The sequence below is a fragment of the Primulina eburnea genome, chromosome 9, assembly GCF_022965805.1.
Source record: "Primulina eburnea isolate SZY01 chromosome 9, ASM2296580v1, whole genome shotgun sequence".
Lineage (NCBI taxonomy): Eukaryota > Viridiplantae > Streptophyta > Magnoliopsida > Lamiales > Gesneriaceae > Primulina > Primulina eburnea.
Window position 1 is genome coordinate 21,822,293 of NC_133109.1, and position 20,164 is coordinate 21,842,456.

At 38.8% G+C, this 20,164-nt stretch overlaps 1 protein-coding gene across 2 annotated transcripts; it reads left to right on the forward strand.

Annotated features, from left to right (window-relative positions):
• Window positions 1-3,412: 3,412 nt before the first annotated feature.
• Window positions 3,413-5,531, forward strand: LOC140840451 (ATP synthase small subunit 6, mitochondrial-like). 2 transcript variants are annotated; one of them, XR_012119991.1, is made up of 4 exons: window positions 3,413-3,572; window positions 3,664-3,709; window positions 5,066-5,162; window positions 5,273-5,531. XR_012119991.1 is itself a non-coding variant. In XM_073207640.1 (3 exons), exons 1-3 carry the CDS (start codon window positions 3,452-3,454, stop codon window positions 5,274-5,276), a joined length of 171 nt encoding a protein of 56 aa, XP_073063741.1. In that variant the 5' UTR covers window positions 3,413-3,451; the 3' UTR covers window positions 5,277-5,531. The 2 variants fall into 2 exon arrangements, 1 of the variants encoding a protein (XP_073063741.1); XM_073207640.1 differs by lacking the exon at window positions 5,066-5,162.
• Window positions 5,532-20,164: the final 14,633 nt, after the last annotated feature.

Below are 20,164 nucleotides of genomic sequence, written 5' to 3' on the forward strand. Positions count from 1 at the left end.
TATCCTCTCGGTACGAACTTGGGAAAAATCTTCGATATAACTCAATTTTGAAGATCTTCCACGTAATCACCGTACCACAATGTTCCAAGGCTTCTTTGGTTGCAATACACTAACTCCTTGCGACTTCCTGTAACTGATGTCCAATCAGTTTAACTCTACGTTCATCTGGGTACTCAAGTGAATCAAACAGTATCTCTATATCATCCAGCCAATTCTCACAATCAACAATCGTCTCAGTACCCTTCAGAATCGGCGGTTGGAATGACTGGAACCAACTCAACTGTATTTCCATCGGAGTTTCTGACACATCCATCGGATCAATCAAGATACTTCCCTGATTTTGGGATTCTTCGAGGAGCTAATCTGATTATCATAAGGGTTAGTAACCAGATACCACAACCAGTTTCAAGTTTCAGTCCTCCTCTGATCATCTTACAGCTGATCAAGAATCGGTTCTGATTCAACCTCAATAATACATATTACTATAACAAATTAGATAAATCAAGTAACGTGTATCAACAAATAAGTAAATCATGCTAGCAATCACATGCAAGGAAAGAAAATTCATTCTACCCCGCTCACTAGCCTCTATCTTAGTCTCAATCTAATGGATCTATCGCTCTGATACCACCTGTTGTGGGGACCCAGACGCTAATCATAATCCTAATCATCATTGGGACAATTTAATTCATTATAGTAAACATGGTCTAAATTTTTTTTAATGTGCGGAACGTAATGGAATTGATCTAATATATACATATCAGTATAAAAGTACAAACTCTGTACGAGATATATTACATTCATTTAAAACTAAGGTTTGAAAAATACATGTCAAGTGTTCAACTCTATCTTTAGTCCAAGTCTATAGTCTCCACTCTAATCATGATCTCTCTCTCCATCTCTTTGACCCTGATCCGATCCTGTCCCACCTGTTGCCATGCACACATACAAACGCGACAACAGCCAGATAACTCTGGTGAGAATTATATTCTCAGTATAAATCATGTATACATGCATTCCATATAAACAAGCATAAAAGCATGAACAGACAATCATAACATGTATCAAAGTCAGAAACATGAAATAATACTAACTCTGAACATAACATGTACCAACTCCGACACATGAATCAACACAGACTTTGAATCACACTCCGTGACTCCTGGACTCTGACTCGACTCATCCTAATCTAGGGATCCCGATCTGAATAAGAACATACCCCCACCTACACTCCCGATCAGGGGTGGTGGCACGTTCTTATTCACGGACTTTGGCTCTTTCCATATCGAACACCAGTAATAGAAGAAACTCCGATTCTATCCACTTCGATATAGCCAAACATCCGGTGTCTTGGCTAATTAGCCACAGACTTGGGCCTATCGACCCTGGCATCTATATCGAAAATCAGTAATAGAAGAAACTCCAATTCTATCCACTTCGATATAGCCAAACATTGGTGACAATGTGCAATGGGCCCGTGACGATTCCATCATAATCAGGCACATCTGTCACGAGATCAAATGTATACGACTAGGCACATCCGCCTATGACTCAATACATACATTGTCTATAAATCCATAGACCAAAGATATCAATCACATTCAATTGCAAATAACGATGCAATAACATAAAGTATGTGATTTTGGGAAACTCAAGTCGAATCCAACTCGAGTTGTGCAATCCCGCATCAACATCAATTTATACCTTTCGTTCCGTTCTGTTGATCGAACTCTGTCGAAGTCTCGAACTCACTGCCTATTAATATCAATCTGGCAACAACAATATCAATACAATGTATCAATGTATAACTCAAATCAAGACCTGTTCTTATTGATACTCAACTCAGAACCTATTCTGATCAATATCACGATAGAACGATACAATTATAATCAATATTGAATCTGATCGATACCAATCTACTGATGTTTCAACGGCATAGTAATACAATCTCGATAATCTCGTCAATTTCAATATCACAGATATAATATCACGAGACATAATCGATATCGATACAACTCATAATCTCAGCAATAACAGATCATAATCTCAAATCTGTATAATCTCAGTCATATCATTTCAGAAAATCATAAAAATTACATAAACAGTATGTTCTTCGATCTGACTTCAATTATATACTGAGCAGTATATCCAGGATACAATATATCAGTCAAATCATAATTCCCCCAATATCATAATTTCAAACGATATCAGAATTCAATAAAACTTACGTCCTATTGTAGCAGTCGTCGCTAGGAACTTGGTGCTGTACTCGGATTTCAAATCAGACGAGAGGATTTTCACGAATCAAAGTATAAAATAAAAGGCATCAGAATTTTGACAAAGCCTCTCGGTGCTTCTTCCAATTTCTGAAGAGAAAATCGACTTATATATATATATATATTATATATATATATATATATATTATATATATATATATATATATATTATATATATATATATAGCAAGTTGCACGATGAACCACCCGTCGCTTTTATATTTCGCATGCCGCGCGCATATGCGCGCCCAAGGCCCGCGCATATGCGCGGAAGTTCTGTCCGGATGTTTTGCTACTGGACCGCTCGTGCATATGCGCGAGACCTACTGTCTCGGCATTCAACATTCGGGCATATGCGCACCTCCACTCCGCACATGTACGCCTAACTCTCTGGACTTGTCACTCATCTTATGCACAGCTCGCGCATATGCGCGACCACTTCTCGCGCATATGCGCGAGGTCTTCTGCCAATCACGCGCATATGCGCGGCTCCTTGTCGCGCATATGCACGAGGTATTCTGCCCTCGCACATATTCCCCCGTCTTTTCGGTCTAATCTTTCCCGTCTATAATCTCATTAATTATCCCCAAATCATTTCATATTAACAAGATAGAATTCTCGGGCCTTACATGGGTTGTTACCTACCTCATACTCACTGAAGAAACTACGAAACTCAAATCAGTTATTATCCAAAGAAGCTTTAAAGAAAGCAAAGAGACTGCACAAAGTTTTTAAAACCTACTTTGAAAATATGAGGGTGCTCGGCATTTGCAGGTGTTTTAAGAGGCTCGTGGGCCTAAAACTTTATGTGTGTCCATCACTTATTGGGCTTCAAAATAAATTATATAGAAAGCCCATTAGAGCTTAATTATATAGAGATGGGCCAGACCATTCTAATTGGTACTAGATCCAAATAGATAAAAGAGTTGGGCCATAACCCATCGTCAGTATTGTTTAAAAAAAATTTCAGAAAAGATAAATATCCCTTATATAGAGTTGCTCATGCATCATAAGCTACAAACCAATAGAGTACTTTAACTGGGCCCACCTTTAGTAAGCCCACGTCAACATAAGCATCAAAGCCCAGTTATTAAACAAGGCCCAACTTCTGCCCCTTTACAAACGAGATTCACATTTTTTGTTCTCTCAATCCCTTGCCTGCACAGATTTGATGAAATGAGGAAATTCGATCCATGGCCAGTGTTCTTCAAGAGGGAATGGAATCGAAACTGGCCATTTCTGGTGGGTTTTGCCATTACGGGTACCATGATCACTAAGTTCTCCCTCAGCCTCACGGGTTCGTTATTTTCTCCGAATTTTTTCAATTTTTCTTTGTCATAAAACGTGGTATCTTCCTTATCTTATTGAATATTTTGGCTTGTTTTTAGAGGAGGACAAGAAGAATTCTCCGTTTGCTCAGAGGCACATGAAGAAGTAAATATTTTTTTCCTGGTTATAAACCTTGGGACTGATGGTGTGAAGTTTATATCTATGTCTAACTTGTTTGTGTTTCTTGAATTGACTGGGTTGATTTCAATTTCTCCATGGTATCGTGTAAAAGTTATATGATTTTAACTTCATTGTTGCGTGGTTAAAGTTCTATGTATTTAGTCCATTTCTGTTTGTCTATTATGGATCTAAGAGTCATAGTTGAGTTGGTTTTGGCCACAAAATAGATCAGCATATCACCTTTTATGTTTTAATATAGATTTTTTGTTGTGTTTTATATTAGGTTTGTTTAGGTCCAGGGTAACTGTTATTAATATTACGAAAGATTTTTGGGACATTCATACATTTTGAAATCAAGCAGCAATTTTCTGGTTTCGATTACCTTGAACATCTCATCTATATATATAGTTGCTCATCATTAGTTGTTTATACTTCTTTTTTGGTAATGAAATTTAAATTGTTATATTGGGCTCTTTATGTGGATGGAATGATAAGAGTTTATGCATATACCATCAGCAGCGAGAGATATTTTGAGATTATGTAACAATTTCTGTTACTTATTGGTTTTTCTTTTTCCTCCCGATGCCAATCCATGATTTTTTTTCTTCACAATTTTCAAGTTTATTCTTTGCCCCGAACGCACTGACAATTGTGTGTGAAAAAAATGGAGTCACAGCAATATTCATGGGAAGCTTGGGCCTTCAAACTGTGGTGCAGTTAATTCTTTGCCATTTGATTCTCTTATTAGCCATGTCATATTTTTAGAGTTGAGGGTGCTTTGGGGAATTGATTTTTTGATCATGGACTCATCGCCTAGGTCCTTAGTGTGCAAACCATGTCTATATATTGTTATTTAAGTTTCATTAAGATTCCGGCGATTCTAGATTACTTTCATTAAGATTTATGGCTAAACATTTTTAGTTATAATGTTGCATTCATATTTATTTGATGATTGTGTTAATCATCTTTTAAAATTTGGCAGGAACCTTGTAGTAACCGTGTTATCTGATTTGCCAGAAAATTTTACCAAATTATATTGTTCAAACTTCCATATAGGACTTATTTCAAGTTGATAGATACTCTTTAAAAATGATCTAGTCTGTTTGGTTGTTGGTGCTCAATAATTTGCTTACGTTGAAGTACCTTTGGCTAATCATGTCCCAATGATAGTTTGATCATTCATTCGTGTGAGTGATCTTATATGTTTTACGTACATTGATGAATTCAAATATCGGGTTGGTATGTTTATACTCGTTCCTTTGAGTTGGCATGCTTGTAAATTTGGCATGATTGTACGTCTAGCTTTTGTTTCCTCCTCCCTCTAATTGTTCTATGATGCAGAGAAAATCTCCGGATTCATCTCTTGCAATTTTACCAATAACAAAACTTACTTTACGGTGGAGCTAACTAAATTCTGGCTTTAAGTTGTAATGCATGGGTAAATGTCAAAAAACAGAAGATGCTAGCCTGGTTTTACAGGACAGTTTCAGTTTAATTATCCTATATTTTGATTGAGTAATAACTGCTTGGTTCGATTTTGCATTGCAGATGAAATCTTAGTTCCTGATTTTGTTGGCGAATGAAGAAGTCCTTCATGGTGGAGAGAGCTTTCATCCTTGCTTCCTTATTTTCATATCATTTATTTACCTCTGATTGCATAAAAATGCTCTGAAATATCTAATCCTTTATATGGTGGAATCCAAGTTCACATCTGTTTGTTGTTAGTAAATAATAGCAAACGTTTTTCGGTATGTGTATAACATGGTTTATCTGATAAATAATGCCTTGAATTTGCAATTTTCTGTTCCATGCCACTTTAATACTTATCGTGTCTTTTTTCTCTTTGAGATTAACTTTTCGATAAAGAAGATTAAAATATAAGCAACATTTTACTTATTACAAGTATAAGAAATTGGTATTGAAGTTTTTCGAGTTAGGCTAATGTTTCATTAGAGCATCCATATCGGTGTTCAAATCAGTGTGGGTGAATGCTAAAATATACGTTATGTTATTGCGAGGACAACAAATCTAACGCCTGTTTTTCACATCTTTCGGCCACCATCCAAAGGGTACATCTATTTACGAGAAATTAGAACTTGATTAAGATCAAATTATTCGACATTTTCTAAGATTTAATTGCAGTGGATGTATATTTTTAATGTTAGGGTCACATAATTCTTTCAATACGGTTTACAAGTTTTACGCAGGAAAACAAGTAAAGCTTCACGTGTTGTCAAATAATTTTATTTTTCAATATTAAATCGTGTTACATGTGTAACATAATTAATACCCCAGGAAGAGCTCGGGACGTCTTAGGATTCGGGCAAGAGGATAGATCGGAATGATAATGGAACACGGGTTAAGAACCAGCCAAGGTAAATGAAGTGCTCTTTTGTAGACCATCCTCGGGTTTCCAATAACACGAGAAGCTGACCACGAACAAGCCCGAGTTCCCTGCTTAGCCCGAGCATCATAAGAAGACTTAGTGAATAAGGGACCTTGTCTGTGTCCTCACATAGAGATCATTGCCCAAGAACTTCGGAACATGTGTAAATCTTGGGCCCACAGGTATGGAGGGTCATACTCCAAAACCATTAGCATGTCGTTCAGCCCACGTACTGATCGTATGATAGGACTAGGGACAATTGGAGGACCTACTCCGAGCTTGTATGATCGACTTCCAGGGCAACTGGTAGCTGAAGTTACCTCTCGTGGAGTTCACATACAAAAACAGTTATCAGGCTTCGATCGGTATAGCTCCATACGAGGCACTGTATGAGAGGAAGTGTAGGTTGCTTGTATATTAGTATGAGGTAGGAGAGAGAGCAGAGTTAGGTCCGGACATTTTCAGGCAGACCGCAGAGTTAGTGGTCAAAATTCAGGACATGATGAGGACCGCTCCAGACGCCAGAAAATTTATGCTGATCAGAGGCGCCGAGATCTTGAGTTCACAGTAGGGGATCACGGTTTTGTGAAAGTCGCACCGATGAAGGGTGCTATGAAATTTGGAAGAAGGGCAAGCTCAACCGTAGATTCATCGGACCGTTCGAGATCCTAGAGAGAGTTGGGACACTCACATACAGAGTTGCATTGCCGCCGAATCTGGCGGGAGTTCATAATGTGTTCCACGTCTCTATGCTGCGGAAGTACATGTCAAATCCTTCAAATATGCTGAACTATGAGCCACTCCAGCTGACACCGCACTTGTCATTCGAGGAGAGACCCACTCATATTTTGGACAGACAGGAAAGGAGGCTCCTGAACAAGGTGATCAACATGGTCAAAGTCAAGTGGCTGAATCATTCCGAGGAGGAGGCTACCTGGGAGACTTAGGCCGAGATGAAGAGTCGCTACCCGGATTTATTCGGTATGTTTAAAATTTCGAGAACGAAATTTTTATTTTAAGGGGAGGAGAGTTGTAAGGTTAAGGAAATTTAAATTACGTAACCTGAATACATGTAATCTAGGGACTTTATTTAAATCATTTGTTTAATGATTTTTATGCATGGTTTGGATTTATTCATGATTATTTTAAAGTTTCACGCATTAGGATTTTTGATGCATTTCACGCTCGAACGAGGAACGGAGACCGAAAATTTATCATGAAATTTTTTTTTATTACGTGATTAATTTAATTAATTAATGTGAGGTGTTTTAAGAGTGTTTTAAAAAAAATGGGCCTCGGTAGGTAGTTTTACTTGCCGGGTCGTATTTTTTAACCGGTACGCAAATTTTATTGAATCGGAGGACTTTTTGAGGGCTCAGACAATATTTTCAAAAACTTACCAAAAAGATATATTTTTCGGTATTTTTTTTTCGGCTTGATGAGTTTGTTTTATTGCGTAATGGGCTCAACACTTATTCTTTTCCCTTAGTTTTCATTCTAAGACTCACTAGTGCTTAATTATTTATTTTAAAAAATCCATTAAGCAACCCTAAACCTAATTTTTTTCTTAGTGGCTCCCCACCTCATTTCTTCAGCAGCCTCCTTCACACTTTTGAGCAACAACTCTCGGCCAAAGAATTTTCTATCAAGAAAACCCTTCCTCGCTTCTCCGATGTTCATCCTACGCGCGCATCTTCAAGTTTTCTGGCGTAAAACATCAAGGCATGGTTGTATTTTTGTTTTTCTCCTCATTCATGCCATAGTATTGCTGAAATATATGTATTTTCATGTTCATCCTTCGAATCTTGCTTGTGTATACGTTTTTTGTGAAAAGTTTGACATGAAACTCGATCTCCTTTGCATGATTCTCACGTTTTTGTTGGTGGTTACAAGGGGTTGCCGATATCTGGTCGATTGGGTTCGAGTGGGCTATGTTTTAAGGAGACATGATGATGGGAGTCTAGGGTGTGCTCGGTTTTTGGGTGAAGGCCGATGTTCTTTATCCTAGGCGACTCGGGTTCGAACCTTGTTTGTGGAGAATAGGGGAGACTCGGCTGTGGGAGGGCTGCACCATGCTGAGGCACGATCCAGTAGGGTCCAACCGAGGCTAGGGGAGGTCCATAACCAGCTGGTCTCGGCTAGGAAGGAGGCGGATCGTGTTAGGGTCGGTTGTATCCTGAGTAGGGTGCGACCATGCATGCTCTTGGGGATTCGAGTGGTGCCACACTTTGGGTGTGGGTTGGTCCAGAAGTGAATCATCGGTCTGGTCATCGTCCTAGGGGGTCTCGTTCTATGCTGGTATAAGTCGGTAGAGTCTAGGATCAAATAAACCCAAGTTTGGTGCACTAGGTTTGAGTTTCACGTGCAAATTTATTCTCCAGCAACTTTCGGCTAAGTTTTGTGTGTCATACCTGGTCTGGAAATATTGGTTTGGGGTTTGGTCTAGTAGAGTTAAGTAATGGTTCGAGTTGGGAAAAATTTGGTTAAGTTTCGGCTTGATTCGGGCTGAAACCGGGACCCCAGTCTAAGTTTTAACACGAATCGATTAATTTTTGAGAGAGAGTCGAGTTTATGTTTAATAAATACTTTTAATTATGTTTTGAGGTGTTTTAAAGAGTCGTAGCTTCAGATCGAAATTTAGAGGTCCAGAGGTAAAACGATCATTTTGGGGTTTCTAGGGGCAAAATTGTCATTTTGCACCCTGGGTGAGTTTTTAGTCCTGACAGCGCCCTGAGCACGAATTTATCATGTTTTACATGTTTATGAATCATGTATATTATTTTTATGTAATTATGAAAAATACGGTGCATGCTTGGTTTGAGGAAAAATTACGTATATGCATGCTTTTATTAAGTGATGATTATGATGACACGTTTTTGAAGGATGTGAGTTGGTTGTGATTAATACGATGACACGATGACATATAAGGCCAGGGCTCAGTGGACAGGTAATGCCGTCGCTGATGTCCTCGCCGCTAAGTACCTCGGTTACACGTAGATGTATCTATCGACTAACATGATAATACGAAAGTCACAGTTGATGAACGGATATCAAATTAAGAAAATGAACACGTATATTTTGATATGATGATATGTGATATGATTATTATTATGTTTTGGCAGGTTACGATTATGTATACGTTCTTCCATGATCATGAAATATATATTGAATACGGTATTTTCCACTGCTGCATGATATGTATATGTATTTGATATCACAGTACATGTGTGTTGAGTTTTTAGACACACTAGATGTGAATGATGCAGGTGAGCATGTCGATGAGGGGACATGATGTTCCGAATTTTGAGTAAGCAGGGCTGGATGTGCGCACATGACCCGAGGACCACACATTTACTCACATCATGATTTTATGAGCTTGAGTGGACATGAACATTTCGATACGTTGATTTTGTTATGGTGATGATCATCATGATATTTACTTGAGTTATTTTTACGTACGCATATTATTGCTTGTTTTCTTGATTGTCCGCAAGTGCACGACATCAGGTTATAGTAAAATGTATTTTTGAGGACAAGTGTCGATCCTACGAGGAGTGTGTATATAAATGTATATCAGTTCTTGTGATTAAAATAGTCTTGACTTTATTTAGAATAATCAATTAAAAGATTTGTTTGCAAGAATAACTAAATTTAAAATGGATTTAAATGTAACACCAACATTTAGCAAATAACAATGAAATAAAAGATCTAGAGCTCCGATTTCACGCAACTGTCCACCACGTGTAATTTCTTGTAGCTATGTTATAAAAATCCTTCTTATTCGTTAGCCAAGAAACCTATAATTATCTACTCCCTCTCCCGAGTGCCAAGTAGATGTTAGTTATCTAAAAATGGATTGCGACATCCCCATCAACAATCTACAATTAAATAACACATCAAGCACTAGATTCTCTATGGGCTTCGATAGCATTATAGACCCTTCCAAACTCTATAAATTCCATTTATGTATTTTTCTCTTTTCTTGTTTATAATTTTCTCTTTCGAGTGATAAATTGTAAATATATAAATCATTCACGTTATGGCCAATAAATTGAAAGCATTAAGATTAGAACAATACAAATGAAAAATATGAAGAACTTAAATATCTTAGTCCATAAATTCCAATACATGGTTTCTAGTTTTGTTCCATTTTTTCTCTAGAAATAAAAATTAGTTTATAATAACACAAGCAAAACAACAAAACATGGTTCTTAAACAAGACATATCAAATGAAAAACAAAAGAAAGAAGAACTTAGAACAAGAGTTTGAAGTGCTGATTCCGTCCCCGGAGATGTGTGAAAGATTTCCCAAAAACTTGATGAACTTGGATCTTCAATCTTCTTGCAGCAGCCTCCAATCTTCCCTTGGCTCGCCAATACCCTAGATGGTAAGTAAATGATGAATTTTATAGTCCAGAAAAGCCCCCAATTTGCAGCACACCAAAATCTTGGACTTCCATGAGCAGCAAACCAAAAAACAGATTTTTCGGATCATGTCTTGCAAGGACCACGGGAGCGGTTAGGAAGTCATCGCGGGTGCGGTGCAGCTAGTGGTGTGTGAGCACGGGTGCATTATGTTTTCTATCATGGGTGCGGTGCTACACAGCGGGTACAGTGTAAATATAAGCGCGGGTGCGCTGTAGCTTTTGTATTTTTGCATCTTTTGCACTTTCCAATTTATAATACCCGAGATTTTGATTATTGTAATCTGAAATGATTTGTTGATAAATTGATGTGATTATAGACAGAACAGATCAAACTGGGAAAGACGAGCGAAGACACGAATTATGGGCGAGGACTGAACTCCTCGCGCATATACACGACCAGACCAGGCGCATATGCGCGAGGTGGGCAGAGAACCTCGCGCATATGCGCGAGAGTGGCAGAGAGTTGCAAAGAACCTCGCGCATATGCGCTGGGCGAGGGCGCGCATATGCGCAAGTTGCTGTGATGCTACGCGCCGAGACATAGTGTCTCGCGCATATGCACCGAAAGAGGTCGCGCATATGCGTGAGACATGCAGCACCTAGGAAGAGCCACTTGCCCCTTAACATGCAAGATATATATACTAAGTCTTCAATTGCCTCAAAATTCAGAAGGAAAACGAGGAAATTTTTAGGAGAAAGCTTCATATTCCCTCGAAGACTATTATTGTGATTTTGTACAATCCAACCGTCAGAATTTCAATCTGACTTCGGTACCATGTTTCTATCGACGAGAACTTCAACTGGACGTAAGTTTTACTACTTTTTGTTATGTGTTGAAATTATGATATTGAAGGAATCATATATCATTCATATATGGTGTTCTTGACATAGTAAACATCGTATAATCGAAACCGGATTGAAGAACAGATATCGTATGGAATTGTTATGATTTTTCAGAGTTGAGTTGATTAAGATTTAATAACAGATTGTATTGTTATCGATTATGAATGTTGGATTGATATATGATTGATATTGTATCGCTGGGTATATTGAGATTGTTCCGTTATACCATTGAAACATAATTAGATTGAATTCTGATTATATCCAGGATTGATTGGGATTGTGTATTGATATTGTGCCTATTGGAAATGTCATTTCAGATTTGATATTGAAAGATTCAAATTTAAGACTTCGACAGAGCTAGAAACAGACGAAAGAAAGGTATAAATCAATGTTGATCCGAGATTGCACAACTCGAGTTTGATTTAACTTGAGTTTCCCAAAATCACATACTTAATTGTCGTTGCCTGGATATGTTGCAATGTCTGAGATTGATATGCTTATTCTATTGATTTATAGTTAAGAATTTGTTATGGGCAGAGTTATGGGCGGACGTTCCTAGTCTTTAGGCTTATGTGCCTAGTTTTGGGTAGACATGCGTAGTCTTTGGCAGGAGACGCCAAGTCTTTGGCAGAGGTACCAAGACACCAGACGTTTGGTCCTATCGATGTTGCATAGGAGTAGAGTGACTTCTATCGCGAGATTCGATTTGGACAGGACCAGAGTCCTGTAAATAAGAACGTGCCGCCACCACAATCGGGAGAGTAGGTGGGAGATTGTTACGTTCTTATTCAGATCGGGATCCCTAGATTAGGAAAGAGTCGAGTCAGAGATTATGAGTCAGAGTTGATTTACAATTTTACATCGATTATGTCTTTCAGATTTGATACATGTTATTGATATTTGTTTCATGATTTTATATTTGTTTATATGATTGCATGTATACATAATTTATACTGGGGATATACTTCTCACCGTAGTTATCCGGCTGTTGTCTTGTTTGTATGTGTGGATTACAACAGATAGGACAGGATCAGGATCAATAAGAGTATGAGAGAGGACAGTTAGAGTGGAGATCCGGACTTAGAAGTAAATCTATTTCATCACCTGACATGTAGTGAATGAACAGTAGTTTTTATGATTTACTTTTGTACAAGACTTGTACTTAGATCTGGATATCGATATTGTAAATAAAATAAGATTTATTTCATATGTTGCATACTCTTGTATTTAGAAAAAAAAAATTTAGACCCTGTTTATCTTAATTGATTTAATTATTCCCAAAAATGATTAAGAAATGAATTAATGTCTGGGTCCCCATAGCAGGTGATATCAGAGCAGTAGATTCAAAAACTGTAGGTTCCTTGGACTGAGATAGAAGCTAGTGAGTGGGGTAGAATGAGTTTTCTTCCTTGCTTTTACATGCTAGCATTTTATCATGTGTTATTGCTTTATTTAATACATGTTTACCTGATTATCTGATTTGAATTGGTAATGTGTATTATTGAGAATGAATCAGAAGAGATTCTTGATCAACAGTAAGATGATCAGAGAAGGACTGAAATAGGTTTGTCGTATTGGGTTACTAATCCTTTTGATAATCAGATTTACCTCTCGAAGAATCCCAGAACAGAGTAGTACTTCGACTAATCTGATGGATGTTTCAGAAACTCCGATGGAAATAATATTGAAGAGGTTTCAGTCATTTCAACCGCCGATTCTGAAGGGTACTGAGATGTCTGATGATTGTGAGAGTTGGCTAGATGATATAGAAATACTGTTTGATTCACTTGATTACCTAGATGAACGTAGAGTTAAACTGATTGGGCACCAGTTACACGAGGTCGCAAAGAGTTGGTGGCTTGCAATCAAGGAAGCCTTAGAGCAGCGTGGTACGGTGATTACATGGAAAATATTCAAAGTTAAATTCTACCAAAGTTTTTCCCAGTATCGTACCAAAAGGACAAGAGTACAGAGTTTGCTAACTTGAAACTGAGCCAGCTGAATATTGAAGAATATGTAACAAAATTCTCTACTTTAATGCGTTTTTCTCCCCACGTGGCTGGAAATAATGAAGCTGTAGCTGATTAGTTCATCAATGGAATGAATCCTGAGATATTTGGATTGGTAAATGTGGAACGACCCAATAATTTTGCTGACGCCTTGAATAGAGCAAAGGGAGCTGAGGCAAGTTTGATCCAACGGCGAGGAATGTCGTATGTTGCTCAACCACAAAAACAACAACAACCTTCAGCTCAATTCTTGCAATCACCGTCTAGATTTGATAGCGGCAGTAGTAGTGGTGGAAAGAAAGATTTTTTGAAATCTCGAAAGAAACAGTTTAAGAAATTAGGGAGTAGTTCATCTAGCTCTAGTAGTTCTGGCCAGAGTTATACAGGCATTTATTGTAGAATCTGTGGAGGAAGACATCCCACAGAGCAATGCCGAGGTGTGTTTGGTAGTTGCCATGTTTTTCGACAGCCAGGACACTTTGGTAAAGTCTGTCCACAGCGAGGTTCCCAACGACCCCAGGGAGCAGAATCATCGGGATCAGTGACACAGGCTGATAGACGATCATCTGCTGTTCATTCATTCCAGCCACCCTCTACTCAGTCACAGCCTAAGGCCAGGATGAAGCCAGACAGTTAGCCAGCCTCCTAGACAGTAGGCCAGAGTGTGGCATTGACCGAGGAACAGGCCCATGACGTACTGGACGATGTAGTTGCAGGTAATTGTTTTCTGTAATATTAACCTGCATATATATTGATAGATACTGGTGCATTTTATACGATTATTTTTGAACACATTGCATGGATATATGCTCTATCTGTTGGATCCTTATCTACTGTAGTATGTATCTGTTTCTTCTCCTTTGTAAAAGGTTTGATATCCGTGAATCCGGTTAAACATTGTATGCTTGTAGTATGATGATGATGAGATTGAGTTAGATTGTATTGTACTTGGGTTGTATGATTTTACCTGTATTATCGATATTGATGTGCTGACCAAGTACAGGGCTACCATTGATTATTTCCATAAGATTGTGAGATTCAGACCTGATATGGCTGAAGAGTGGAAATTCTATGGTAAGGATTCTAGATCTAGAATTCTTTGATATCTGCGATGTTGATGATTCGATGATTACAGAAAGGAACAGAGGATTCATTATGTATTCAGTTGACGTACTGAAATCGAGTCTATCATTGGCTGATTTGCTAGTGGTATACGAGTTTGCTGATGTTTCTCAGATGAGATTCCGGGATTGCTTTTAGTCAAAGAGATAGATTTCAGCATTGAATTGATGCCAGGTATAGTTTTTATCTCTAAAACACCATGCATATTGGCATCAATTGACTTGAAAGAGTTGAAAGAGCAGTTGGAGGATTTAGTGGCCAAGGGTTACATCAGATTGAGTGTTTCTCCTTGGGATGCTTCAGTTATGTTTAGAGGTTTAATAAACCGTGTGCTTTAGAAGTATTTTAATGATTTTATACTTATTTTATCGATGTCATTTTGATATATGCGAAGAATATGACTGTTTATGACGAATATTTGAGAATTGTACTGAGTATTTTGAAAACAGAGAAATTGCATGCAAAATTTGAGTTTTGGCTGAGACATATTGTATTGTTTGGGGCACATTATATCCGAAGATGGTATAGCGAGTGTTCTGAATCACGTTGAAGATGTGATCAGCTAGTCAAGACCAACATCATTGTCAGAAATGGCATTTTTATGAGTTTAGCAGATCAGTATTGATAATTGATGTCTCGAATCTGATTGAATATTGTTGTTGTTCTAAATTCGTGTTTGCAACAGATAGTAGACCGTGGAGAATTTGTATTGTGCAGGCCGAACCAGAGCTGATTTTGAAAATTAAAGCGGCTCAGAAATTTGATCAGAACGTACAGAACTCGATATCGATAATCAGAGCAGGGGATCGATCAGAATATCAGGTTGGTAACAGTGTGTTATATGTGAATAATCGTCTTATTGTGCCGAATGTTTCAGATTTGAAATGACAGATATTATCAGAAGCGCATAGCAGTCGATTTAGTATTCGTTTTGATGGCAGAAAGATATATTATAATTTGAAAAGGACAGTTTTGAGAAAAATAGATGAAATCAGATATTGCAGAGTTTGTATCGAAGTGTCTGAATTGCCAACAGGTAAAAGTGGAAAGAAAGAAACTAGGAGGTTTGTTACAGAATTTGTCTATTCCTGAATGGAAATGGGATCACATTTCCATGGATTTTGTGACAAAGCTACCGCTTCCTCCCGAGGTTGCGATGCGATTTGGGTCGTCATTGACAGATTGACCAAATCAGCATGCTTTATTCCGTACAAAATGACGTAGCGACATGACCAGATGGCAGGGATCTATGTCAGAGAAGTGGTCAGATCGCACGGAGTGCCGAAGTCAATTGTATCAGACCGTGATTTTCGGTTTACTTCGCACCGTTGGCAGAGTTGCAGCAGGCTCTAGGTACGAAGTTACATCCGCGTACCGCATATCATCCTCAGACTGACGGATAGTCAGAGTGGACTATCCAGACACTGGAGGATTTGCTTAGGGCTGTAGTGCTTGATTTTAGCACTAGTTGGCAGGATTCATTGCCACTTTGTGAGTTTTCGTACAACAACAACTATCAGACGAGTATTGAGATGGCACCGTTTGAAACGTTGTACGGTAAGAAATGCAGATCCCCACTTTATTGGGATGATATCTCTGAGGTACCTGAGCTTGGACCTGATATGATCAAAGAGATGACTGAGAAAGTGAAGCTAATTCAGAAGAGAATGAAGGTAGCTTAAGACAGACATGCCAAATATGTCAATATTCGACGAAGATCGTTGGTATTTGAGGCGGGAGACCGAGTATTCTTGAAGATTTCACCTTTCAGAGGAGTTGTCAGATTTGACAAGAAAGGGAAGTTGTCTCCACGATATATTGGGCCGTATGAGATTCTCGAGAAGATAGGAGATCGTGCCTATCAACTCGCATTATCGCATTCTTTATCTGGGATACATGATGTCTTTCATGTTTCTTTATTGAGGAAATATCTTTCTGATGCTTCACATGTCATTCAGCCAGACGAGGCCGAACTTGACGAGACACTGAGTTACTTCGAGATGCCGATCCAGACTCTCGATCATAAAGAAAAGCAACTCAGAACAAAGACTATTCCGCTTGTCAAAGTTCAGTGGAGTCGTCATGGCATCGAAGAAGCTACATGGGAAACCGAATCAGACATGAGACAGAGATTACCCGAGTTGTTTCACTGATGCGAGTTTTCTGTTTAACTTCTGTTATACATTTCTTTCTGATATGATTTGATTGCCTGTGATTTCGAGGACGAAATCGTATCTTAGGGGGGGAGAAATGTAATGCCCGAGATTTTGATTAATGTAATCTGAAATGATTTGTTGATAAATTGATGTGATTATAGATAGAACGGATCAGACCGGGAAAGACGAGCGAAGACACGAATTATATGCGAGGACTGAACTCCTCGCGCATATGCACGACCTGACCGGGCGCATATGCGCGAGGTAGGCAGAGAACCTCGCGCATATGCGCGACATGGACTCGCGCATATGCGCGAGGGTGGCAGAGAGTTGTAAAGTACCTCGCGCATATGCGCCGGGCGAGGGCACGCATATGCGCGAGTTGCTGTGATGCTACGCGCCGAGACATAGTGTCTCGCGCATATGAGCCGAAGAAGGTCGTACATATGCGCGAGACGTGCAGCACCTAGGAAGAGCCACTTGCACCTTAACATGCAAGATAAATATACTAAGTCTTCAATTGCCTCAGAATTCAGAAGGAAAACGAGGAAAGTTTCAGGAGAAAGCTTCATATTCCCTCGAAGACTATTATTGTGATTTTGTACAATCCAACCGTCAGAATTTCAATCCGACTTCGGTATCATGATTCTATCGACGAGAAGTTCAACTGGACGTTTTACTACCTTTTGTTAATTATGATATTGAAGGAATCAGATATTATTCATATATGGTGTTCTTGACATAGTTTACATCGTATAATCGAAACAGGATTGAAGAACAGATATCATATGGAATTTTTATAAATTTTCAAAGTTGAATTGATTAAGATTTAATACCAGATTGTATTGTTATCAATTATGAAATGTTGGGATTGATATCTGATTGATATTGTATCGCTGGGTATATTGAGATTGTGTCGTTATACCATTGAAACAGAATTAGATTGAATTCTGATTATATCCAGGATTGATTGGGATTGTGTATTGATATTGTGCCTATTTGAAATGTCATTTCAGATTTGATATTGACAGATTCGAACTTAAGACTTTGACAAAGCCAGAAACTGACGAAAGAAAGGTATAAATCAATGTTGATTCGAGATTGCACAACTCGAGTTTGATTTAACTTGGGTTTCGCAAAATCACATACTTAATTGTCATTGTCTCGATATGTTGCAATTTCTGAGATTGATATGCTTATTCTATTGATTTATAGTTAAGCCTTTATTATGAACAGAGTTATGGGCGGACGTGCCTAGTCTTTGGGCTGATGTGCCTAGTTTTGTGCGGACATGCCTAGTCTTTGGCAGGAGATGCCAAGTCTTTGGCAGAGGTGCCAAGACACCGGACGTTTGGTCATATCGATGTTGCATAGGAGTAGAGTGACTTCTATCGCGAGATTCGATATGGACAGGACCAAAGTCCGTAAATAAGAATGTACCGCCACCACGATCGGGAGAGTAGGTGGGAGATTGTTACGTTCTTATTCAGATCAGGATCCCTAGATTAGGAAAGAGTCGAGTCAGAGATTATGAGTCAGAGTCAATTTACAGTTTTACATCGATTCATGTATTTCAGATTTGATACATGTTATTGATATTTGTTTCATGCTTTTATATTTGTTTATATGATTGCATGTATACATGATTTATACCGGGGATGTACTTCTCACCGGAGTTATCCGGCTGTTGTCTTGTTTGTATGTGTGCATGACAACAGGTGGGATATGATCAGGGTCAAGAAGAGGATGAGAGAGGACAGTTAGCGTGGAGATCCGGACTTAGAAGTAGATCTGTTCATCACCTGACATGTAGTGAAGGAACATTAGTTGTTATGTTTGACTTTTTTACAGGACTTGTACTTAGGTCTGGATATCGATCTTGTAAATGAAATAAGATTATTTCATATGTTGCGTACTCTCATATTTTTTAAAAAAAATTTAGACCCTGTGTATCTTAATTGATTTAATTATTCCCAAAAATGATTAAGAAATGAATTAGTATCTGGGTCCCCACACAATTCAACATTTTAAAACTCCAAACTCTCATCCTGAGCTTCCAAACTACAACAACAAAAACAATAAATCACATAAAACCTGCTGAAGAATAAAAAAATTCCAAGTTACATACAAGTAATAAAAGTGAAATAAATTGCACTTATCACATATTATGGTCGTGTCGACAATTTTAAACTGCAGTATTTTTAGTTGTCAAGAAAATTCACGATTATTTTTAAATGGCATATTTTCAGTAGGGTTGCATGCATGTAGAATAATTAAATATTTATTTTTGAAAATGTGAGCTTTTAAAAAAAAAATTTAGCAGCATTTTAAATTAGTAGACGTCACAGTTGGTATCAGAGCAAGGGTCCTGTATAGGGTTGTGCCACCGCCAGCTTCTGCAGCTTAGTCTTCAAGCCTCAAGTTTGTAAGCTTTTATGTTTTAAATGTTTAAATGTTTTTACTACTATCACCTGCATGATTACATGATTTATGATTTTCAGTACATGTTTAGTTGTTCTTTGATTTAAGGATTTAATGTTTTGAAAACTAGATTAAATTGCATGATCGGTTACGTTTGGAATTTTATTGTATTAAGATATCATGCCTCCTTGACGTGAAGCCAGTGCAGACAGACATGACGATATTCTTGGAGGGAGCAGGGGACCACCACCACAACCGCTAGGAGATGCAATTACCGTGTACTAGAGGGTATGGCTAGGCTTATGGAGCAGGTGCAGCAGGCACAGTAGGCACCCTGATCACAGACTAATGTTTATGAGCAGTTTAGAAGGCTCAACCCAAAGGCGTTCGAGGGTACCACTGATCCATTCTTGGCAGGGGATGGATTTGATTGCTGGAGCTGCACTATGAGTATCTGCAGATGAGAGATGGCGACCGTGTCAGGTGCGCCATATATATGTTTAGGGATGATGCATCCCTATTGTGGGAGGGAGCCGCTCATGCAGTGGACTTAGCTACTCTCACGTGGTACATGTTCAAGGAGATGTTTTACGTCAAGTATTTCCCAGCTGATGTTAGGGGCCTCCTAACGAGGAAGTTTGCGAGTCTCCGACAAGGGGACTCATCTATGGCAGAGTTCATCTGCAAGTTTGATAGGGACTGTCATTTTGTTCCCCTCATCGCTAGAGATTCCGCCCAGAAGCTGAGGCATTTAATGGATGGGCTGAGGCCGACTTTGCACGGAGATGTGATGCTTATGAGACCGACTAGTTATGATGAGGCGACTGGGTGTGATTTTCAGGCAGAGCAGGCCCTGAGGACATAGACTTCGAGATGCAGAGGAAGCGGCATCAGGCTCGGTCCAGTTCTCAGCCACAGAAGAAGTAGTATACAGGACCACCGAGGCAGCAGAAGCCCCAGAGACAGTATAGGGGGCCAGGACAACAGCGGCAACCTCAGGCACCAGGGGCTCCCATGCCAGAAGTAGGACCACCGTGGAAGCAGTGCAACAAACTTCACTATGGTAAATGCATGTG